This window comes from Crocodylus porosus, unplaced genomic scaffold, assembly GCF_001723895.1.
Source record: "Crocodylus porosus isolate Cpor-Errol unplaced genomic scaffold, CroPor_comp1, whole genome shotgun sequence".
Taxonomy (NCBI): Eukaryota; Metazoa; Chordata; order Crocodylia; family Crocodylidae; genus Crocodylus; species Crocodylus porosus.
Window position 1 is genome coordinate 2,860,458 of NW_017728919.1, and position 24,808 is coordinate 2,885,265.

The 24,808-nt window shown below is 38.9% G+C and overlaps 1 protein-coding gene across 1 annotated transcript in view; it reads left to right on the forward strand.

Moving 5' to 3' along the window:
- EPS15L1 (epidermal growth factor receptor pathway substrate 15 like 1) overlaps window positions 1-24,808 on the forward strand; it is a 53,698-nt gene that overhangs the window by 17,394 nt on the left and 11,496 nt on the right. The window contains exons 14-23 of the mRNA XM_019538451.1: window positions 861-933; window positions 1,521-1,682; window positions 2,400-2,597; window positions 2,974-3,138; window positions 6,208-6,334; window positions 6,455-6,508; window positions 7,735-7,871; window positions 8,665-8,725; window positions 10,399-10,481; window positions 13,318-13,450. Coding sequence (XP_019393996.1) covers window positions 861-933; window positions 1,521-1,682; window positions 2,400-2,597; window positions 2,974-3,138; window positions 6,208-6,334; window positions 6,455-6,508; window positions 7,735-7,871; window positions 8,665-8,725; window positions 10,399-10,481; window positions 13,318-13,450 — 1,193 coding nt within the window. The remainder of the gene's footprint in view (window positions 1-860; window positions 934-1,520; window positions 1,683-2,399; window positions 2,598-2,973; window positions 3,139-6,207; window positions 6,335-6,454; window positions 6,509-7,734; window positions 7,872-8,664; window positions 8,726-10,398; window positions 10,482-13,317; window positions 13,451-24,808) is intronic.

The following is a 24,808-nucleotide window of genomic DNA, read 5'->3' on the forward strand; positions in this document are numbered from 1 at the left end:
GGGGGCCTTGGTGAATAAATACTCACCAATTCCCTTCTGTGCCCCCCTGATGAACTTATAGGCAGCCACCAGGTCGCCTCTCAACCTTCTCTTGCAGAGGCTGAAAAGGTCCAGTTTCTCTAGTCTCTCCTCGTAGGGCTTGGCCTGCAGGCCCTTAACCATACGAACCATACAAACCATATTGTTTTGTTTTCTATTTTACAAGAAACTATTGGAAATGGGACCCTAGCACCTTTTATGTAGTTGAGTCCAGCTGTCTGTTCTGTTTTTTTTATAGCCTAAGTCTGTGATTTTCAACCAGGGTGCCATGAGATCCTTTCAAGGATCCCGTGCAATGTTAGCATCGTTAGGTGTGCAAACATGATTCACAAGGTAACCACAGAGATTTCAAATAGGATTTCATAGTGTTAAAAACATTCTGACCTCCTTGGGGTCTTTCCAAGGTCTTTACAACGGAAGAATTGTTCTATTATTTTTCTGTAGTCAAAAAACAAGTGAAAACTAAGAGCTGGCATTTTCTGAGGGGGCCTTGAGTGTAAAAAGGTTGAAAACCAATGGCCTGATTGGTGTCTTCTGAAATCTGACTGATGTAACTAAAGTACATTTTGCATGATCTACAACTTTGCTGCTCACTTACATGAAGCAATGAATTTCTAAGCTTTAAAACAGTTTAGTACATGGCACAGGTGTATTAATTTGTTTTGTGTACAGCTGATTGTTACTTGACCATTAGTGATATATTGTCTTTTGAATGTAACTATTCCTAGGCAAGTGGTTCTCAACTTTTTTAGACTTAAGGCCCCCCTCTGAAAATGCCAGCTCCTAGCTTTCAATCACAAGACTGTTTGTTCTTCCCACAGAGAAAAATATTCACTAGAGCAGGATATTAGAGAAAAGGAGGAATCAATTAGACAGAAAACCTGTGAAGTTCAGGTAAAAACTTTGGATTTTCATTACAGACCTTTCTTTCAATGATACTTCAAAGTCTTCCTCCTCACCATCCCTCTCCATCCCACTCTTCTTATGTATTTCTTTGGGCATATTTTTTCTCCCAGTGGGGAAATTTATGTAATCTCATTTAATGTGTAGCAATGATTTTATTTTTCTGTTTGCTATAGAGATTTATTTTTTTTATGCGGCCTAATGTAAAACACAGATAGTATAGGCACAGCTGAAATCGTATCTTTATTAATGCTTTGCTAATACCTTTATTTTAAAAGTATCCTAATATTCTAAAACACATGTTCTGAAAATTAATGTTTAAAATATTTGACGTGCAGGCTTTCTTGTCACTCTGTCCTCCTCCTGCATGGGCATTGATTTGTTATAAAGGATTACAGTAGTACTGAAATGCTGGCATGTTATTTCCCTGCCCGCCTTTCTTTAGGAAAAACACTGATATCTTTGGGTGGTGGGAAAGTTTGGATTTAACAACCCATAGCAGTCTTCCTTTAAATTTAATCATTTGTATCAGAGCCTCAGTTAATTGTAACCTGTCCAAATCGTGGAATATTTCTCAGGAACTGCAAAATGATTTAGATAGAGAAACAAGTAATTTGCAAGAGTTAGAAGCTCAGAAACAAGATGCTCAAGACCGCCTGGATGAAATGGACCAGCAGAAAGCCAAACTGAAAGATATGCTAAATGATGTGAAGCAGAAGTGCCAAGAAGAAACGCAAATGGTGAGTGTACATTCATTTTGGAGGAGGTCCAGTATATTGTCTCTATGGCAGAAAACTACTGGAGAGTCTATAAGAACTTCTTACATTGCTTACTCATTTTGAGCTTAATGGCCTGTACTGCACAAATATAAAAACGTTTAAAGCAAGCGGTCTGTTAACCTGAATAGCTTTCCTGACAGCCTTATATATTTATTCAATATAATATATGAATATGGGTTGGCACAGGTAGCAGCTGTGTGGTACATAAGCCCTGGCACTCTGTAAAGGGAGTTGCAGAAGAGGTTAGATTAGAACCTCTGCCGTCATGGAGCAGAGTGGGGGCAGTTGTTGGGTGTCATTGCCAAGAGCCAGGTTAACCCTTCCCTGGCCTGGCAGCCACCATCAAATTCAAGGCTTTGGATCCTTGCTCTCCATATGAAATAGCAGCGATTGAGGGGCCAGGGTGGGCCTAACCTGACTTTTGGTGGTGACCCCTTTCTCACAGCATCATCCTACCCTGCTCTGCTCCATGTGGCCAGAGACTGAACACTCCCACTTCCATTCTGGCACCTTAACAAACTCTTATGAGATATGGCTGCACCCTGAATCAGGACAGCATCCTGGTTAAGAATCTCTGGTTTAATGTAGTGGAATCTGAATTAATCATAAATGTTACATAACAGTGCCATATTTGTTTTTGTGTCTATGCTAAAGTCAGTGCTGTATTGTAACTTTCAGATTTCATCACTGAAAATGCAGATTCAGTCTCAGGAGTCAGATTTAAAATCACAGGAAGATGATCTAAATAGAGCAAAAACAGAGTTGAATCGCCTCCAGCAAGAAGAAACACAGCTAGAGCAGAGCATCCAGGCAGGAAAAGTTCAACTTGAAACAATAATTAAATCTTTGAAGTCAACACAAGAAGAAATCAATCAGGTAGTTTCCATAGTCTTTTGTGCATGTCTTTTTAAAAAATAATAGCTGAGAAAAAAACAAATTGCACCTGTGAAGTGCACACAACAAGAGGAATAAGCTGATATATAATTATACGGATCTTGGACTGTTGCCTGCTAGTTAGATTCCCAGTTCATGTAAAATTTGAGTCTGGAAAATAACTAGGAATTTGCAGTAGCTACACTGTCCTCATGCAAAGTGACTCCTACTTCTCTGGAGCCATGAAGAAACCAAATTGTATAGTTACTGCACTGTTTAGATTGTGAGCATGAAAACACTATTAGAAGAATGGCTAGTAGCATGTTTAACAGCTGTATGTCTAATCCTGTATGATGCTGAATTATTTTTCATCATTTAGGCAAGAAGTAAGCTTTCTCAACTTCAAGAGAGTCACCAAGAAGTCAATAAAAGTATTGAACAATATAACGAGGCTCTGAATGGGATTCATGGTGGAAGCATAACAAATTTAGCAGACATAAATGAAGGAATGGCACAGAAAGAGAGAGGCAGTTTTGGAGCAATGGTAAAGATTGAATAAAAATGCTTGAATTTAAGCTTCACAGTCAATAGACTTGTGACCTAAACTGAGAACGTAAAAAGATGTTATTTGTCTTTGTGATCTTAATAGCCCCTTTGATCTTAGAAAGATGTCAGCCTCTAGTGCTATGCTTTGAAGACTAAATCTCTCTCCTAATAAAGGGGTTCCTGCCCAGAGTTAACACTTCTCCTTCTTAAGCGTTTTCAACGGTTTCTTTTTTGCCAAAAACAGTCTGAACAAGACAGAGGGGGAGAGTTTTTTTCTGAATGATTATTAAGCTAGTATGTGAAATAACTCGCTGTACATAATGCATTAAATGCTAAACCTGCAATGTCATATTTACAGAGAGGTTTGCAAGCTGGGTTTGACTTGACACAGAGACCTCAGCTAAACATGAGTGTAACATTTTATTTCTTGTGAACATCAATTCTTGGGATTTGCCAGTAGAATTATAAAGGGAAAAGTCATAGTTCTACATACGCTCTCTTTCCCCCTCCTCCCTACCCTTTGTCAGCATAGTTTGTACCAGTTCTTCAAATAAAACAAGCTGAGCCAACAGAAGGACTGTCTTGCTGAGATTTGCTGTATCTACACTAGATCTATGCTGAGTTTTTACACTCCTGACTGGGAGAGAGACTGTGGGGGAAACAAAAAATTAAACCAGGCCTTATTTTATGGCCTGTCAGATTTCTAGTATAAGCAAAATAGACAGTTTGACTGTTTTGTTTCAGATCCCAGTACAGCTGTTCTCAGAGTCGTTCAGGACCTAGGAATATAACTTCCTCAACAGTTGTTCCTGTTCCTCTTTTACTAATGGGTTTCTTTTCCTTGCCTCACTTTTTTTTCTTTTTCTTTTTTCTCTCTCTCCTTTTTCTGAAGTAGCTATACTAATTTCTGCTTTCCAGTAAGGCATGAGTTGTACATTTACATGCTTCAGCTAAATAAATACGTAAATATAGACAAAAAAGCTTATCCAACAAAGATAATACATGGATTCTGTCCTTGGCTACCCTTCAGATATTTCTAACATGATCTTCCTCTCATTTGTTATTTTATTTCAGATGTATATTCTATTCCATATATTCCTTAAGAATCTTAGGAACTTGTCATGTTGATTTACTTTGGGTATCTGGTATTTATTGGGTGTTTACTAAATTATATAAATTGTACTTACACAAGAGGTAAGGATTTCTTACGGTGATATATTTTATTGCATGAACTGTGTAGTTGTGATAAAGTTGGACAGGCTTTTGAATGCAAGGCATTCTTCCTCAGGTCTCTGATTACAGGGAGCCAGGCAGCCAATAAAAGTACCACCCTAAGAAATCCTTGGCTCTCTCAATTTCTGGACCTCACAACTACAATATCACTCTAACACTACCATAAGCTATACTTACTCATTTATAATGTTGCATATTTATTTCTCCAGCTGTTAATCACTGTCACAGTCATATTTTGTTCAGGTCTCCTTGCCAGTTAAACTCTTATTGCAAACTTTTCTGTCAAGAAGACACTACAGGTTTATCATTTAATATACTATGTACAGTAAGTTGTTATTTCATACACTAGTTTAGTAATCATCCAGAAAGAATTCCATTCTTTTGCCTTGTTCGGTTTGCTTTCTGCAAAAGGAAGTTTTGAAAATGTTTAAGAAGGAAAAACTAACTTGGGACAGAAACTCTCTTATTAGGATATGAATTTGGGCTTAAAAGGTCATTCGCAGCAGTCATTTTTGCTTGAACAGATATTGGTAAGGTACATTTCAAACTGAGGTCTCTGGAATGGTGCTTTTGTATTACTAAGCTGAGAACTACTTGAGGAAAACTCTAATTCATGTTTGTAGAAAAATGTTTAAAGTACTTATGCCTCTTTCCTGTTTCTTAATCCACTCTTCCTCTTATGTATTTTCTTTTGCTGTTGAGAAGATTTAATTTTCACTTCTTCATTTATGACTACTGTGAAAGGGAGATCCCTCAGTGTATTAGGCTGCTTACAGACTCAGGAGAAAAAAACCCTGGCACTTTAAGCTCACTGTGGCCCCTCACCAAGCACAGTGTATGCCCAGAAGAGGCATTGCATTAGTTTGACCCGGCTAGCCCAACATCTGTATAGATCCCACACTTCAGCAGGACTTTTTGGCGCTTTTATCTAATAGTTGATTGAATCGGCTTTAGATAAAAGCCCCGTTGAAGTTCACAGTCTATACAGATGCTGGAGAGCTGCGTCAAACTAAAGCGCTTCCTCTTCCAGTAAAGTGCTGGGTTTTTGTTTTCCTGTCAGCAGCCTTAGGCTGTAAGAACATGGTGACACTGGTTGTTAGCACTAAATATTTATCAGGTGGGGTGAAAGGCCTCAGTCAGGAGTGGAGTTCTTTTGTCCTAAGTGACAGAGTCTTATCTATGCAAATACAGCAAGCAGTACAGTGTGCAGTTGTGGAGATGATAGTTTTGTTTTTATAATTTGTCAGTGCTGTAGATTGAACTGTGCTAGCAGCAATCATACCTACTTAAAAAAAATTAAGCTATCCATGACATTTGGTGACCATGTTAAGAGAGAGAGTTTCCAGCATGGTTTGGGTAGTGCATCCGTTAGAACGAAATCCCTGTTCATGCTTGTCAGGTGAACTGTCCTAACCCAGTTCTTAAAAGATTTATCATTATGGTTCTTCCCACACTTATGAACTAGGTGGGGATCAGTATTTAGGGATCTGTGGAAAGATCTTGGAAAAGTTCTTCTACCTAAAGGTGCAAAAACCCCAGAGGATGACACTTTGGAAAGATTTGTGGAGACTTTTGAGAAATTAATTTAACAAAATCATTAACAGCTTAACACAAGTTGTGTTCTATATGTAGACTTTGATTTTATTTTTCTTTGTAGCTTCAAGCAGTATATTTCTAATACTTGCTTCAGGTTACTGATAACTTGTGATTTCCTGAAGATCATTCTGAATTTTGAATATCGTTGAACAGGATAAAGATGATGTGGGAATTCTACTTATTGGATCGTTTAGTCTTTTAATTTTGGTAAATCATAATATTTCTCTTTTAATTCTAGGATGATCCATTCAAAAATAAAGCCTTGTTGTTCAGTAATAACACGCAAGAATTGCGTACAGATCCATTCCAGTCAGAAGATCCTTTCAGATCTGATCCATTTAAAGGAGCTGACCCTTTCAAAGACAGTAAGTGCCTTGATGGCTAGCACAAAAACTAGAACAGTCAGACAACTTTTTTTCATTTTTACAACTTTGCTAATCTTCTCAACTAACTGACAAAATACAATATATTTCTTCTTTATCTAGGTGATCCATTTCATAATGATCCTTTTGCAGAACAACCACCACCTGCTTCAGCCGGTAAAAGTTTTTCAGGTGATGAAATTGATAGGATAGAATCTGTAACTAAATATGAAGGTGTAAAGGCAGCAGCTGGCTTTCTGTGGCTTCTGCTTTTACGTTTAAATTGGGAGGCCTGTAGAATTGTCTGTGGATGTTTTGTGCAGGGAAAGAGGGGTCAAGTTGTTAAATAATGTATATGTAATTTCATAGATTTCATAGACATGAGGGCTGGAAGGGACCTCGAGAGATCATCGAGTCCAGCCCCCTGCCCAAAGGGCAGGAAGTCAGCTGGGGTCATAGGATCCCAGCAAGATAAGCATCCAGTTTACTCTTGGAGGCATTCAATGTAGGTGCTTGAACCACCTCCGCTGGCAGACTGTTCCAGACCTTGGGGGCTCGGACAGTAAAGAAATTCTTCCTTATGTCCAGCCTGAAGCGGTCTTGCAGGAGTTTGTGACCGTTCGACCTCGTCATCCCTTGGGGCGCTCTGGTGAACAAACATTTCCCCAGATCCTGGTGGTCACCCCTGATAAACTTATAGGTGGCCATCAGATCACCCCTGAGCCTGCGCTTTTCCAGGCTAAAGAGTCCCATGTCTCTCAGCCTGTCATCGTAAGATCTGTTTTCCTGACCTCTGATCATGCACGTGGCTCTCCTCTGGACTCTCTCAAGCTTCTCCACATCCTTTTTGAATTGTGGAGCCCAAAACTGGACGCAGTACTCCAGCTGCGGCCTCACCAAGGCCGAGTACAAGGGGAACTCGGCCCCTTTTACTAAACGTACATTTAGTACGTTTTACTAAATGTAGTTTTGTAACTAATGTAAACACCACATATAGAAATAATTACACTAAAATCCCTGTTATCCAGCATTTGAGTAACCAGAACACGCTATTAACTGGAATTTCCAGCTGGCTGGCCGGACGCAGGCCAGGGGGGTGGGAAGCTCACACACTGCTGCCCACCACACCATGCTGCTGCTGCTCCATATGTGGCTGCCTTGGGTAAAACTGCTGGCCTTGGGTAACCAGCATTTTAGATAACTGGCACCCCCATTCCCCACTCATGCTGGATAATAGGGATTTGACTAATTGGGATGTGAAGTAAACAATTACTTTTTTAGAGTAGAAATTAATACTTCATGAATAAACTAAAAATAGAACTAAGGTATTGGTCCCTGCAGCAAATTTTCTAGCATTTTTACTTGCCTAATTACATTTTCTTTACTTAATGGTCTTTTGGTAGATCCATTTGGAGAGGATCCATTTAAAGAAAGTGACCCATTTCATAGTTCAGCCCCTGATGATTTTTTTAAGAAACAAGTGAAGAGTGATCCATTTACATATGATCCATTCGCAAAAAATCCCACAACGCTCTCGAAGGTAGGCATTTTTTTAAGTCTGCGTATAATAAACTTTTTGTACTCTGAGGCTAATACGTTGTGTAAAAGACTTAACAAAAAGAAAAGTCCCACGCAGCATTCTCTTATTTCCTATATTAGGTGACATGCACAGCTTCTCTCCTTATATTGAGTGTGTATTTATTTCCCAAGTGATCTCTTCAGTTCCTTTCTACTTACTTATAGGGCAGCATTTTCCAACTTTAGCGTCTTAGCATCACACACAGAATAAGTGGTCAGATTTTTAGAGTGCACAAAAGTACCTCCACCTACCATTGACTTAAAGATAAATTGTGTGTACTTGCTGCCACTGAAAATTAAGCTATTTTCATTTAAGAGCATAGGTGAATTGAGTGCCTAACATTGGACACTCGTGTTTGAACATTTGGACCATAGAAGCTTTAGGTTCTCTGTTTTTTTGCATTGGTGAATAGTATCAGCTTTAATTCACTGTGAGGTTCCTTGCTCTAGAATCTTGTATGCTCATTCAAATACTTGGCTTTGTCTGCAACCCATAAGTTTTCTTTTTTTTTTTCTTCCAAGAACTGTCTGCACTAATAGCATGGTCTTATCCCATAAGACTATTTTTAAATACTTGGTCAATTCATCCTGCTGTAAATCTGTTAAGAATAGCAGATTTACACACGAGATTTATTTGGCCTAATTTGACAGTTTTTGAACGTAGGGAAATTTTTTATATATGTAGGAAGGTAAAAAAGTACAGAATGCATTACAGTGAAAAACATGCAACTTTTTCTTTTTTTTCTCATATTTAGCCTGATCCTTTTGAAAGCAGCGATCCTTTTACATCTTCAGGTATCTCTTCAAAACGCCCAGGTAAGAGGGATGGGATTCTGCTTGTAAAAGGCAAAAATAACTTTTTATTGCCTTTTGGACACCCGCTTTTGGATCCAAAGAGTTCATTCCCAAGCCATTGTTGCCAGGTGGCAACAGGGACAGGGCCACCTGCAAGCTTTCCTGACAGCTCTCTGCTGGGCCCACTGAGGAACAGGGAGGGAGAGCAGAGCACTGTGAGATAGGAAGTGAGGTCTGAGACCTGCCTACTTGTTAAATTTGTCCCAGCAAGACAGGTTGCTGTCTGAAACAGCAATTTTGTCATGGATCCACCAGTTTTGTGGTGGGTGAGCTATTTTTACAGTGCAACAAACAGTGTGACCATTCACCTCACATTAATCGGTAACATAGAAGTGGGACCACTGTAACGTCTGTCAGAGTCCTATAGCTGCCACCCTGTCCTGCCTTCTGCCAACTTCACATTGACATAGCCAGCCATCTCTATAGAGAGATTTGGGAGACATACAGCTTGTGCAGAGGGCATCTGTGTAGATGGCCCTGTCATTGTAGCCTCTCTGTTAGGATCCATAGATTCTGAAGAACCGTCTACCTCAGCGGGTGGGCAAACCACAAATTCCTCTCCATGGTGGCAGGTGAAGTCCATATTTTCTTCAGTACTCCCTTTTGTGGATGGGAAATGGGGATTAAAAATATGTCATTTGACCATGACCGATTCTCACGTGAAACAAATTTTTACGGTCCCTTGGCAGATTTTTTCAAGGTCTGGGAAGAGACTGCTGAAACAAATGATTTCTAACATTAAGAACCGCTGCTCTTGGAAAAGAATCTTTTGGGTAGTTGGAATGTGGTGTGATCAGACTCAAATAATGGGCGTATTCCAAATGAAAAGCATTAAAAAAAAAACCCTGTTCCTTATAAAGGAGATTCTAGGATGGAGTACACTTATTACTTAGTGCTGAATTTTTACCCCAAGGAAGAATCAGTCATCCCTCAAGTTCACTGTGAAATCACAGTATCTATGGTGCTATTATAAAAGCCTATTATGAAATCATTCTGTAGGCATCAGCTTCCAAATTACAAGGCTTTGCTATGAATCTGGTGGCACCATAATGAAAAAAAACAGGATTTCTATGGACTTTGTTAAATAACATTGTGCTGGGGTTGGCAACCTTTTATGAATGGTAGACCACCACTTGCAACCCAGCCACTGCCAGCTGCCCATCCACTCTATAGCACCCCGACTCTTCCTGCTGTGTGCTGAAGGCTGTTCTCTTGTGCCCAACTACTGCAGTCTCCACTTACCCTTGCCATCAAATGTCACAGATTCCCATAGTCAAAAGTGATGGGGAGCGATGAATTTGATGGTGATGGTAAGTGGAGGCTGCAGTAGCAGGGTGAGAAAGCACTGTGGATTGGTTCAGCAGCCCAGGGCAGAGAAGGTGCCCTCTTCCCCTCACTTCTCTCACAGGCCAAATCCAATCTCTTCATGGACTGGATCTGGGCCACAGAGCATAGGTAGACAAATCTGTTGCTACTACTATCAAGGTCTTCGTGTCGGTGTCCTTAATTCTTATGCCTCGTGTTACGTTTGAGGTGGGGAAAAAAGTTATACTCATGATTTTACTATATATGTATGTATGTATGATTTTAAACAACATTAAAAAAAAGTTAACTTTGTTCCTTACATGTTTCAGATCCTTTTGGAACATTAGACCCATTTGGAAGTGGTGCCTTTAATAGTAATGACGGTTTTGCAGATTTTAGCCAGATGTCAAAGGTAAATGTTCAATGGAAATAAAGTTCCTTTAAAAATGTTGTTGGGTTTTTGGTTTTGTTTTCCCATGTCTTTCTTAAAGAGTGCGATGATGTGAATAATATAGGGGATATCAAATCTCAACATTATTTTTTATTGTAATTATGGGTACAAACCCCTCTATAAGAGACCAATAAGATTATTTCCTTAGACGCAATAGGGTTTCAATAACCTCTATGTGTATCATAGAGGATAAATTTATTAACGAGTTTGTTTTGTTTTTGAAGGGATTTTTACAAATAAGCAAAGAAGTGAGAGAAGTAAAAACCTTTTTTCATGGGATTTTAAACTCGATTGTATTTAGCCAGAATGATCTTTCCTATCTTTTTTGTCTCGCTTTCCTTTATTTTTTCCTCCACTAGGTGGCAGTAGCCTTTACAAATAGGATGTTTGAGTGAAGTTGGTGACTTCTCAGCAAGGCCTGATTGGGACCTTGAGGCTTCCAGTGCACTGCCTGCAAAACTCCCTATTATTGTAGAATTAAACTTAATATGAAAATACATTAAAAGTACTGCGTGTAAATTGATAAAGTCAAGATACAGCAATCAATCCTGTCTATTTTGTAATGGTCAGGATGCTCCTCTGCAGGCAACAGTGGAGAACATAGTTCAAAAATACCTTGTTTTCTTTTCTAGAAGCTTTAAAACAAGTAAAGAGATGTGAACTGCTGAGAATAGAAGGGGGACATGCTGTATACTTTAGGAATAGCCACGTTTCCAAATGGTACATACTGGTTCACTGTGGTGTTTGATCATATAATGAAAAGTCCTATATTTTGGCTTTGCTTTGTGGCTTAGAAAACAACAGCATGATGGATTGTATTAAGAGGAATGCCACCTACAAGTCAAGGGAAGTGATTCTTCAAGTGTGAGAGCTCACCAGTGCTAAACACCTGGTGACCAGTTTTGAACATGGCATTTCAAGAAAGACCTTGACAAATTGGAAAGAGCCCAATGGAGAGCAATCACAATTTTGGAGGCTTAGGAAACATGGCTTACAAGAAAAGGTTGGAAGAACTGAGATTATACGGCCTGCGGAAGAGAAAACTGAGGGGGGGATTTAATAGTAGCCTTCAAATACATAAGGGATGGTTATACAGAGGATGGCATACTACCCTTTGTGACTGTGAGGGACAGGACAACAAGTAATGGACTCAAATTGCAACAAGGGAAATTAGGTTGATTATTGAAAAGAACTTTCTTACTATAAGGGTAGTTAAGCACTGGAACAGATTACCTAGAGGAGTTGTAGAGTTTTTAAGAGCGTATTAGATAAACGCTCACCTGAGATGGTTTAGATAAGGATGATGCTGCCTGGAGCCCCTTGTTCCAGGCAACATCCATCATCTTTATCTAAACCATTAGATGATCTCCTGAGGTCCTTTCCAGCCCTGGTTTTTCTGTGCTTCCTTTGCCGTATGTGTACAAAATGGGACCAAATAAAAGTTCCTGTAGGGACCTTTGTGATAACTATTTCTGTCTTGGTTGTGAAAGGTTAAATGATTAATCATTTAACTGTTAAGTGCAGTGATAACCAGTTATCTTACCAGTTACCCTTTGGGTGCAGCCTGAGAATCATAGAAGTAGGGTTGGAAGGGACCTTGTAGATCTTCAAGTCTGACCCCCCGCCTGGGCGGGAGAAAAACTGGACTCAAATGAGTCCAGCCAGGTAGGCATCAAGCCTCTTAAAGACCCCCAGGGTAGGAGCCAGCACCACTTCCCTTGGAAGTTGGTTCCAGCTCCTTGCCGCCCTAACTGTGAAGTAGTTCTTGTGGATGTCTAATCTAAACCTACTCTCCAATAATTTGTGTCCAATTAAGGGGAAGAGGAGCTGTGTGATGCCCCAACAGAAATCAGCAGGGCAGGGAAGAGGGAGGGGGTTAGTACCCATAGTTTAAGAGGAAAACAGAGAGCGGCCTAATGACTCATCAATTAAGCAATTAGATGCTCCTTCACAGGTGCTCCCTCTGGCCTGTGTTGTCTGGCTGGGCTTGCCGCCTTCTTCCCTCCAATCCCCCTCCAAAAGCCAGCCTCCCTCTCCCTCTCCCCCCCACCAGGATGGAATGGCACTCAGTAGCAGCTGTCTTTGAACTGCTGTGTTATCTGTTAATTGTTTACTGGTATAATTAGAGGAGGTTAAACGTATATTTTTTTAACGGTATTTGCATCCATATTTCTATCTTTTCCTGAAGTGTATAAAGTTACCTTCTAAAACACAAAGCTGTCCCTGTTTCACAATGTAAGCCCCTGCAAGCTTTTACAGTTAACTCATACACATATTATTGAGGTTAACAAGGTGGACATAATCACAAATACGAACTGACTATTTTTAGTTTTTCGCAAGATCATGGCCTAAATTATATATTTAGTAATATGAAACAGTGAGGGGAAGATGAAACAGGACACTAAAATAAGATGGACACTAAGCAATACTTGGTGCTTACCATAATAGACCATGGAGAGGTGTGGGTTGTACTTAATGATTATTAAATACATGCAGGTAAATATGAAATATCAGTGTGTAGAAAGCTGTGATGGCTGTGACTCAAACCTTATGTTGTTTCAAAAGATATGTACACAAATAATGTATTTTACTACATGAAACACCTCAATTACTAGATTAGTAATTGCTTTCCAAGTAAATGCTTTTGAAAACAGAAGTTAGACGCCTCTGTCCCTGAGTTGATTTTCCATATTTATCTATCCTGAGTTAGTGTCTGTCTGAATGATCTTTATATATACTAAAAATAATAAGTCGCTTCTGCTATCTGATATATACTTTCTTTTTCTCTCTCTTAAAGCCTACAGCTTCAGACCCTTTCACCTCCTCTTTTGGAGGGATGGGATTCTCAGATGACCCTTTTAAAAGTAAGCCAGACACTCCTGCTCTACCACCGAAGAAAAATGTTCCTCCACGGCCCAAGCCACCTAGTGGTAAGTACATCTTCTCTTAGCCTGGTGTTTCTCAACCTTGTTAGGCTCATGGTATGTCTCAATAGACTCAAGTATCCAGGTTGTAGCTATATTGGTCTAGAGGAAAAAGCAATCAGGGCTCGTGGACAGAGGTGATACCTTTTATTAGACCAACAAGATTTTTGCAAAAAAACCCATTCTTTAATTGCAAGCTTTCAGGCACATTTTTTAAAATGAAATCTTCATATTTTCCCAAGCAAGAAGCAACTTTGACCACCTGAAACCTGAGATCCTGCTTTTGTCTATGGTAATTTGCATCATCACAGTGTCACAGGATAGCTGAGACTCCTTACCAGCTAAGAACTGCTTCCCAGAGGGTTTTTCCATCTGTTGACTCCTCCGTGAAATCCTATGAAATATGAACTTTCATTTCTACCCAAGAGAACCTTTACAATGTTTTTTTCTGATGCCTGATGAAGGGTGTTTGTGCCTGAAAGCTTGAAATTAAATGGTTTTTTTTGCAAAAATTGTGGTCTAATAAAAAGGTATTGCCTCTGTCCACTTGTCCTGATTGCTCAATAGACTCAAGGCACTCCTCAAAAAATACCAACTCTTACTTTTTACTGCTTGTTTACTATGGAAAAATAAAAGAGCAATTCTTTTGTTGCACAGAACTCAAACCACAAGTCAAAAAAACTATGACTTCCTATTTGACATCTCTGAGTTTATCTTGTAAACCATTCTTGCATAACTAATTGACAACATTGTGTGATACCCCGTGGCACCCTTGAAAGGATCTCCAGGTATCCCAGATTGAGAATCACTCTTTTTGCAGACACTTCCTATAGTTTTTTTTCTGCTTGTCAAGGTAACAGGAAGTCTACAGTTTTCTGTCTTGTAGATCTCTTATCAGCCCATGTTCTAGGAAGGTTAGCAGATGGTTCAGACATGTAATACTTGCAGGGAGGAGGGAGGGATTATGGGGAGAGAGATTACATGTTCAGTAGAAGGCGAGGAGCTTTTGTATAAATTTTAATTAGGGACTACTTCTAAGTACAATGATTAATTTCTACCTCTGGTACATTATATTCTGAAACTGCCAAGTATGAATGAATCTGCTATATAGTTTAATAATTTAAGATTTATTTTAGTTTGGAGTTCAGCTTCAGATACATTTTTCTTCATAATGCCTCATTCTCTTAAACCAGGGGTGGCCAACATGTGGTACAGGTACCACAAGTGCCACAAGCAGTCTGTGTGTATATGGCGTATGGGAAATTGGGAAGGGGACAGGCAACAGAGTGACAAAAAACAAAGAGCAGAAAACAGAGCATCAGATCAGGCAGGAAGCATAGGACAGGGAGGCTGGCCCCCACTAGATTCTGGTGAAACTGTTAATAAACAGAAAGCATTTCATAGCTGTTAGTTTCAAGTCTGTTTTTGTCAGCCTGTGATATATTTTAGTAGATGTTAACAGTGAACTCTGACAGGGAACAGCTATATCACAGAAAAAACATGATCTTGCCACAAATATGCTCACAAATCTATTTGTATCAAAACTCTGGCACTGCGAGGTGTTTTGTTTCGTTTTGTTTTGCTTTGTTTGTGACATACAAATTTAAAGGCCAAATATCCAGAATTTCTATGTATTTTTACCATTTCATAAATTTGTAGACAAAATCTATTATTATAACCTCCCTTTCAGCATGGATCTCACACTTTCCTTGTATTGCATCACGGGGCAGTGCTTGGTCTTGTCTGACACTGCAGTTCTCACACAGACCGCTCATAAAAGTAGTTGTTAATTTGGTTCACCCTGCAGGTGAACCATCACTCAAAATTAAAAACACCTGTATGGATGTTTTACCTCAAGAACAGTTTAAGTTAAAATTTCTGTTATAGAAAATTGGGTACCCTGTCCCAGAATGACTCTGTGTTTTGGAAAATTGATTTAACAAAAAAAACCACTTAACACTTTTCATCTTGGGGACTGACAGACGGGGAGAACGTGCTTTACTGAAAGAGGCAGTGTGTTAGTTTGACCCAGCTCTGCAGCATCTATATAGATCTCTTGCTTCAGTGGGGCTTTTCTGTCACTTTTATCTAGCAGCTGATTGAATCGGCTATTAGGTAAAAGTACCAGAAAAGCCCTGCTTAAGTGCCCGATCTATACAGACACTGGGCGAGCCGAGTCAAACTAACACGCTATCTCTTGGGGGCATGCACTGGGCTTGATGGTGGGGTGTGCAAAGTTTAAAGTAAAGTGATATGGGGCAGGGGGGGTTGGGGTTACATCTGTAAGCAACCCTTCTTAGTACATCTGTAAACAGCCCTTGCTTATCATTAATTGGTAAGATGTTTTTGAGTACAGCAAATTTGAGTACTGATGAATACTGACAAAAACGGTGATTGCATACAGGTCCTCTATGCAACCAGTCTCCTTTCTGTTTGCTTTTGTAGTGTTCATCATTAAAGTATCTGACAGCCTTGATAGAAATAATATATACTGTACATAAGTACAGAGCATAGCTGCAGAGCAGTTAAAATATCTTGCCATAGCTCCAGAGCCATGAATTCAAGGCCTGGATTTATGCCAATGGCTACCTTCAGCTGCCCCAGTGGTTACCTGGTCATACAGGCTGAGAAGAAAAAAAAAAAAATGGCTCTATGTGATGCTAGCCATGAGGTGCTCTTGTGTGCCACTGACTACAGAAATTGGCGTCCTAACCAGACTACCTCAGCGGGCTGTTAGGCCATGGGTGGACCTTTGACTTGACTTGGGAGAGAAATACAGACCAACAAGACAAGTGGCAAGCATTAAGACAGAAAACACAATACAGGAAGAGGTGATCTCATTGCCATCCTCAATTTTTCATTTTGGTTAGTTTTCATGGGGTACATGCTATTGACCAGAATGTTTGTTTACTCTTTCTTTTTTTTTTAGAAATGCCTGAATAAAATAATCCCAAATTTAAAGGGGCTATGTAAAAGGAATGAGTCAAATAGATAATACTGATGAGGTGTATTTAGTATTTCTTTCATGTGGTTTCTTTCTGTACTTTTCTTGCTTAAACTTGACCAATTCTAGCAAATACATCATAATACATAAGTAACTTCTTATGCATCTGCGTCCCCTTTTATGGGAGAGGAGGTTTTGAGGAGCCAGGTGTGCTCATAAAATAGACAATGGAGGAAATATAGTTGCTCTATGAAAAAGCAAATGAGCCTTGGGTGCTGATGTACAGTTGTACTCCTCCCTTCCTTCCACACTATAGCAATCATCAGTGGTTACTTAAAACTTGAAAAAATTACATAGTAGTATTCTGTGATGCTTGTAGGAGATACAAATGAGCGTTAGTGATGGAAACCTGGTTCAGAAAGCAAATAACAGAAGAGAAACTTCCGTTGTTTCTTACCTTACTCGTTAGTCCATTTAATTAAAAAAAAAAACAAGTATGTGGTAAACAACTTTCAAAGAGAACAGATGCCTGATCAGATAGATCAGATGCATCCAAAACTTGCCCTTTTTACTGCCAGTTTACTCTCTTCCTTTGTAATGTAGCTGACAAGACAATACAGAATCATTTTAGTGTATCTTCTTTCCTTTCATTAATGAGGAGAAATAAAGTGCTAACGAAAGAAATCTTTCAATTAAAGACTGCCATGAAGATTCTAACCACTTGATCTAAGCTGGTTTCTTTAAAATGACTGGCTTGTCCCAGATTCAAGTCTGCAGGCATGGGAAGATGCGCTTTTTTCATGATACTCCTGCAAAGACGTGCACTGGAATGGGGACTCATCCTAGTGGAGGGTAGATATAATATCACCACTGCCTGCCTTCCTTCATGACTCTCTGATTTTGCTTTGTTGTCTCATTCAGTTTGTGGTCTACTGTAACCCCTAGGTTCTTCTATGCAATAGTGTAGCCCAGCCAGTCATTCCCCAGTCTGTATTTGTACATGGAATTATTCCATCCCAAGTGCCGGGCTTTGCATTTGTCCATACTGGACTTTTATCTGGTCGATTGCGGAACATTTTTTCAGTATATCCAGGTCATTCTGGACCCTAGCCCTGCTTTCTAAACTATCTGCAACCCCACCCAACCTGGTGTCATCTGCAGACGTACTAAGCGTGCACTTAATCCCATCATCCGAATCATTAAGACATGGAACAATCCTGGACCCAAGACAGAAGAACATTGGGAACACCCACTTGATGCTGCCTCCTCCCTACTAGACACAGAGCCACTAATGACTACTTATTGAGCATGATGAGCCACCCAGTCATATATCAACCTTCTAGTCTTTCCTTAGCTAGTCCCAGGTTCTCATGAGTAAAATGCGTAAATCCAGTTTTAGAAAAAGATGCATGCCCTATATATGCAGGAGGTGTGACCTAAGCTTAGATCACAATGGTCCTTTCTGCCCTTAGAATTCCTTGTAATAACTTTTTGTGCCTGGACTGGCTGGTTGGTTCAGAATCTTGAATGATGCATTGCGCCTCCCCCCTTCATCTTGCTTTTGATGAACCTACTGTTGCAAGCTTACATTCAGGCAAGGTGCTTGAGATATCTCTGGATGGAGTCTCGATAATGTGAAGCAGCCCTAGACAGAGATGCACAAACTAGCTCTGCACACGGTAGCTCCAAAACTGGAAATAGTATAGCTGCATTATTCACCTAAGCCCAGTGCAGCATGACACTCTGCCTCTCGGATATTGTGCCCAAGCTTAACATCTCTCATTGCAATGTGCAAATGTGTGTCTGTAATCAAGACTTTGCTCATTGTTATGTGATAGATAATAAATTACTGTGGTGCATTTGGAAATTACCATGATGCCTTTTGAGAGCAGTCTGAATTATACTGTAATGTTATATTTTGTAATTTACACATGCACTTAATTTTTTAATCTCCTGCTGTAAGTAGCTCTTTGTAGCTTTCAATATTAATGAACTTTAAGGTTTTGCATATGTCTTACACTAGTAATTAGGTTCTGTAGAGCTTGTGTGTAAAGGTGGGGAGGGAGATGATGATCCACTGAAACCTGTCAGTTAAAATCTGCAGTTCGAAGGTTCTCACACATTAAGAATGACATGTTTTCTGCAATGAGCTGCAGATTGAAATCAGTCAGAGTTCACCGCTAACTAGTTTCTAGGTAAAAGTTGTTGATTGCAAAAAAGAGAGAAACAGATTTTTTTTTTTTAAAGTACAGGAAATTGCTGTGTGGGTGTCAGTGATTGGGCTATAAGTAAAATTCAGTACTCTGGTGCTTTGATCGTGGGACCTGCTGCATTTGCCCCACCCTTACCCACTTCCTCTAAATGCAGCACCATGCATTCCACATTGCGGTTTTAACAGTACTGCTAACCAGTGATATTAGTGGAAGAAACTTCACCACTAACCAGTGTGTAACCTTCAACCTCTTCTGAAATTTTATTGCTTATTGGTAGCGGTTTTGACCTTTTTAACCTTGACAGAATATAAAAATCCTAAACTTTTGAAACAAAGATATAATTTCCTACTCAGAAACGGTCTTCAGCTGTTTGTAAATAGTAGACGTGTCCTGCAGTTTCAGTTAACGCTTTGATAATTTTGCCAAGTTTCTGATTTTAGTTTACTCACATTGGTAAATGTAATATTGCAATTAAATACTCACATTGGTAGCTGTAATATTGGAATTAAATGCCATGTCTCTGACTATTTCAGTTGCATCTGCTATTTTTACAGTGCTACTGTCCTTTTTTTTTTAATATGCAACAATTTTATATGTTGCATTGGAACAGGAACAAAGTAAAAATTTGTTGGAAAATAATCCAAGAATGTTTTTAAATAAGTGTGTTAAGCTTATTTGGTATTGATTATGAATTGCTTGAGTCCTATTAAAATCTGGAGGTTTATTTAAATTAGGACAGCTTGGTATTCTAAGCTGGTTGATGCAGTGCATTTTACATTTATATGATACATGTCTGTAATTTTAGATTTTGCGAAACATATTCAGAGAAATCTAGCTGATGCTTTAGTACATTTTGCCATTTAATACCTATAGCTCTTGTCTATCATGGAAACCAAATTTATAAATTGGCATCTCAGAGGTTAGTGGTTAACGCCTCTGCTTTGAGTTAAGGACTTCAATTCCGTTCCCACGTTGTTTTTATAATTGGTCTTATTTTTGACTTGTCAAAATATCACAAGAAATCTTAAGACAGATAGCCATAACTTCACCAGCGTTTCTTAAATCTAGTATGACCCAGATCCTTCTGCAGAATGAGCTTGCAGGCAGCCCCGCTTACAGTAAGAGCATTCAGTGCAATTAGTTAGGTCTGTACTGAGCCATTTCTTGTGGATCAGAATCTGTGCTAATTATTGTATTTTACAACAGATTGATTCATACGGAGCAGTTTGATATTTTCTCAGAACGGAAATGTTAAATAGATCTTACCCTTTTAAATCTCTAAAATTCTAATTATTTAAGAGTTTTCTCTTACTGACAGTCAAGTCAATGAGGGCTGCCTGCATCAGGCCCTGTGTGACCTTTTCCTCACCTCACCAGTTGGCAGATAAATGCAGATGGTATCAGAAGTACTTGATGTGTAAAAAAAAAAAAAAAAAAAAAAAGAGTTGAGACTTTCAAATTAAACTTAAATAATATTTTTATCAGACGAATCTGCAAAATCTTAAATTCTGGTGCAGTAATCCACCATAGGCAGAAATGCTCTAGTTCTGGATTACTGGGGGGTTTTTATCCATCAGTTTCCCACAAGTAAAGAAGCGGGAACAGGTAACTAACCAGGGACTTTGAGATTAGCTGTCTCTCTTATGGTTCAGTTCCCTGGCTCCATGGCCCTAGAGAGGTTAAAATAGAAGCATTTGTCCTCTAACCTGCTTCCAGGTATGAACACACATAAGAAAAAATATCAGGGCAGATTGACTTTAAAGACATAGTGTATATAGATTAATTAGATAGAAGTATATTACTATTCAGGTACAAATATGTCAGGGTCATCTAGATCCTGTTTACTCTCTTCTTTTTTCGCAGCTTCCAAATATATCTATTTTTCATGCATCACTTCTCTGAGTTTAAGTTATTTTATGGTTTGCATATTTACATTTGCTGAATTCTTTTTAGATCTGTGCAAATAGCACAGAGGTTAGCATAGAAAGGGACAAGAATATTGGATCATCTCTGTGTCTTGTGTTTGCTTGTTGTCCCTCTGTTTTGATGAACTGCATGGAAATAAGGACATTATTGATTTTGTTCAATTTCTTGGTAAAGTACCTTAAATCAAGCTTCATTGCTGTATATTCCATACAAGGATTAGACAGTATTCTTTAAATACGAGGAAGATTTTAAATTTAAAACCATACCTGAATTCATATTACAGTTTTATAACCTATACGAAATTATTTTTAGTGTGTACCATATGCAGTATCAGTGAGGTTCTGTGAAAATATAAGCAAGCACGTAATTCTGCCGTATGATTTTTTTCATATTTATGTAACAACAGAACAGTAATTCAAATAATCAGGCCATGTGGTAAAAAATAAAGCCTTTTACACTGAGCAAGCTGATTAACAATTTCTGATTAAGCTACAGGAGTTACTTCTTTGAGAGGCAGGGAGAATATACAAACTGTATTGCTTAATTAGATATTTAACTAAAAAATGTGGAAGAGGGATGTTTCCACTTAGTTATCCTGGTTCTGCAGTGCATTGGACCAGAAGCCAGGCATACTCATTGTAGTACGAGTTCCTTCCTGTTCGTGGTCGTGAAGATGGGTGCCTCAGGGTATAGATGCTTAGTGCAGTACCTACCTAATCATTTTTTCCCTTTTCCTGAGCTCTGAATGAGGAAAGCTCAGCACCAGAGCTCGGGACTAATGGGAAGATATCTGTTGGTGACTTCCTGAAGACCCAAGAGTTGCAGTAGAATACAGGCATCCCTTGTTGCGAAGGATAAATGACTCATGGGTGGAGCACCTGGCCCAGCCCCAAACTAAAAATTCCATTCATGTTTTGATTGCTGTTTATGCTGATCTCTCACACTGAAGGTGACATTTCAGAAGTCAGACATTGAGTGATGAATCAGATTGCGCAGAAGGCAATTCCTATTCACCTTTTTCCTCATTAAAACACATTGAAATAGAAGGAGCAACTGCATATATTTATGGTGGTATAATTAGTCCCAGGTTGACCTTTGTTCAGAAGTTCATAATTTTCTGAAAATTTCATTTTTTCCGGCTAAAGCTTTTCAGACTTGATATCTAGCCAAATGTGAGCGTCTTTAGGAGAGATTAAGCAAAAAGTGCTCAGCCTTTTTTTTTAGTACAAGAGTGGGGAAAATATAATTGTCTTCATTGCAAAGAAATTTTATGACCTTTTGCAAATAGCTCTACCAATATTTACAGTTGGAATAGAAATAGTCCTTGCTGAGAAGAAATGCCTAAGAGAACTAGTTGTGATTTTACTAAGTTACAAGTAGAACTGCTTTTTCTACAAGTCTGTAAAGTAGATTGCTAAGCAAAGATGCATTCTGAATCTAGAAGACAGACTGATAACTGAACTGCACAGTGAAAAACATACAAGATGATAAAGAGGTGTGCTGTGAGCTTACATCCTCTGCAGTCCCCGAGGTTTGCAGGAGCAGGGCTTACTCTCACATAGCTGAAGTACCAGGTGCAGGAACCTGGTATTGCCTATCCATATGTTGACCAAATTATTGGTTTTACACACACTACTATCATTTTTTCCTGCAAGCCAGAAGTCTGAAGTCACATATAGCTGACCTTCTGCTTCTTTTCTTTTTTGTTTACCTGTCTGTTACACATTTCCTAGCCATAAATGTTCCCTGCAAACAGCTGCTTTAAGAACATCTAAGGTTGGACAGACAAGCACATAAAGATGTCTGTATTAAAGCTGAGAGAGGTAACCACCTCTCTAAACAGCCATGGTAGTCAGAAATCAGTCAGAAGGGAAGGTCAATGTGCACCTTTGTAGACTGACTAAATAAAATATATGTCAAGGGAGAGTACACAGGTTTTCATGACTGTTTAATCTTTGCTGTCATGTGTACTTGTAATAGCAGTCTTTATGTAACCGCATGCTGCATTTCTATTATAATATAATATAATATCATGCTGCCTTCCCAGTGACTGCTCTGGTCATCCTATAAACAGGTAATACAGTAGTAGAAAAGATTAAAAAATAATAATAAAACAAAACACATCTTCATTATAAATTAATTGCTGCTCTGTGGCACTCCTACTTTAGGTAGCCATATTCCAGCATGGCATCCTACACAAAAACCTTCTATGTAAACTACTGAGAATAAATGTGTTACTTGCTCTTCAGTGTTTTCTTTAAACAGGCACCCAGATCTCTTGTTCTAAACCTGTTCCTGGGGTATGAAATTAGATAAACGCTTAGTATGGGTGGAGTTCATTACAAGTTAACAGCATTTGCTGTGGTAAACCATTTTGTTCATCATCTTTTTGCTGAAGTGAGTCCTCGGTGTGGTTTGTGTACACCACTTCGGTAACTGCTGAAACTGCTGTGGTTTCAGAACAGGCCCTGTTTTGCTTTATCTAAAACTTTTGTTCCTGAAACTATTAGCAAAAAGAACTAAAATGAGAGAGGACTGCAAATATCTATCTAAATTTCCTTGCTTCCAAACCTGGAAATATTTTAAGGTGTAAAATTTCTTTGTAAGCCTGCAAATTTTCAGTCTCCAAGGAATGAAAGCTGAAACTGATTTGGTTCTCTAATTATTAATAAGCTAATTAGTTTTACTGCTGGGTAATCAGGGTCCTTTAATTTTGCTGGCAATTGTAGGGGAGTGTTAGGTTAAAAGAACTTTCTTCTCATGCCATTTCAAGTCCCTATAATCTTAAAAATGCACATTCAAAGATTCATCTCTAGAGGCAAAACCATTACTTCAGTAGGGGGTTGCAGTACCTGGTGCAAGTCAGTGTAGAATTTAGTACACAGTGTCCCAATAGAATATGGTATTGCCAAGGAGAGGACTGAGGTGCCCAGATGACTAAATTGTAGCTAATAAACTAGTAAATTGTTTGGGACGTAACCAAGTAAGTATGTTAGCCTTCAGACCCAAATAGTATTAGCTTGTGAGCCCCTGAGTAGTGTGCAGCTAATTATGGTGTTTTCTTGTGCAAGAAGGGCCTTTGCTGTGGCTTCCATAATCTATGATGGCCACTGATATTGGACCATCTAAGGCAGGCATAGCTCATAAAAAAAAAGGACTTTGCATGGTAGAAATGGGCCTTCTCCAGTTTAGCTTCAAAATAAATACCATATTAAAACCTTCTTAGCATCTGTTTTTAGAATATAAAAGCTGAACATAAAATGAAATTAGAAGACTTAGAAGTTAACACTACTTTTACATTATTCACTGTGACATTTCCTTTGCAGCAAATTTGTGTTTTTTTGTGTTGTATTCTGAAGGTGAAGCATCAGAAACCCCAGTGCTCTTTGCGTGTGCTCTAAAACCACCAGGGGCTTCATGCAAAACATTAAAACAGGCAATCTGGGGGGAAAAAAAGATTGCTGAGCAAATAAGTTGCAAGACCTGGGTTCTCATTAACAGTCACTGATTCCACACAGTGGTTTCAGCAACTGAAAATCTAACAACTTAAGACAGCTTAAAATGGAACAACTTCTCTCTTTACAAATATACCCGGTGGTGAGCTTTGGTGCTAGAAACTCTAGGGCCAAGTTCTGTTCTTTGACATTAGTGGAGCTTATGAGTCTAAGTAAGATAACAGTTTGGTCGACTAATACACAATAGGTGTAGTTAGAGAACAATTTTTTAAAATATATTTAAGAGGAATTGTTCAAGACAACCCATATATAAAATTAAGAATAGGGATATTCCAATTTTATTCATAATCAAAATACTTAATTACAAAAAAAATAAATTGTGTGATATGTAGTCAGCGTTGTTGGTTGTCGCCGTGTTGGTCTAAGGACATAGGCTAGGCAGGCAAGGTTCTTTGGGTAGATGTGGTATCTTTTATTAGACCAACTAAACAGTTGGAGAAGAGTTCTTTGCAAGGTTTTGGGCACAAACAAACAACCTTCCTTGGGCATAGGGAGACTGTAGTCTGCATTTGTCTGTAAAACCTAGACTGTTAGGTGGGGGTTGGTTATTAGGCATCGCTACTTGGTTTTTTTTTATTTCTTTCTATATAGTAATGCTTCATACGTTGAGAGCTCTGTATCTTTTAACAAATTGACTGGGGCGGATGTGAGAGATTGAAACTTGCCAGGGCCAAGAATTGTATGTATTATGTAGCAGTCTGTTTTCACAATATAGGCAATATGGTGGTAATAAGGGGTCATAAAGCATCCTCAAGACTGCAGGAAA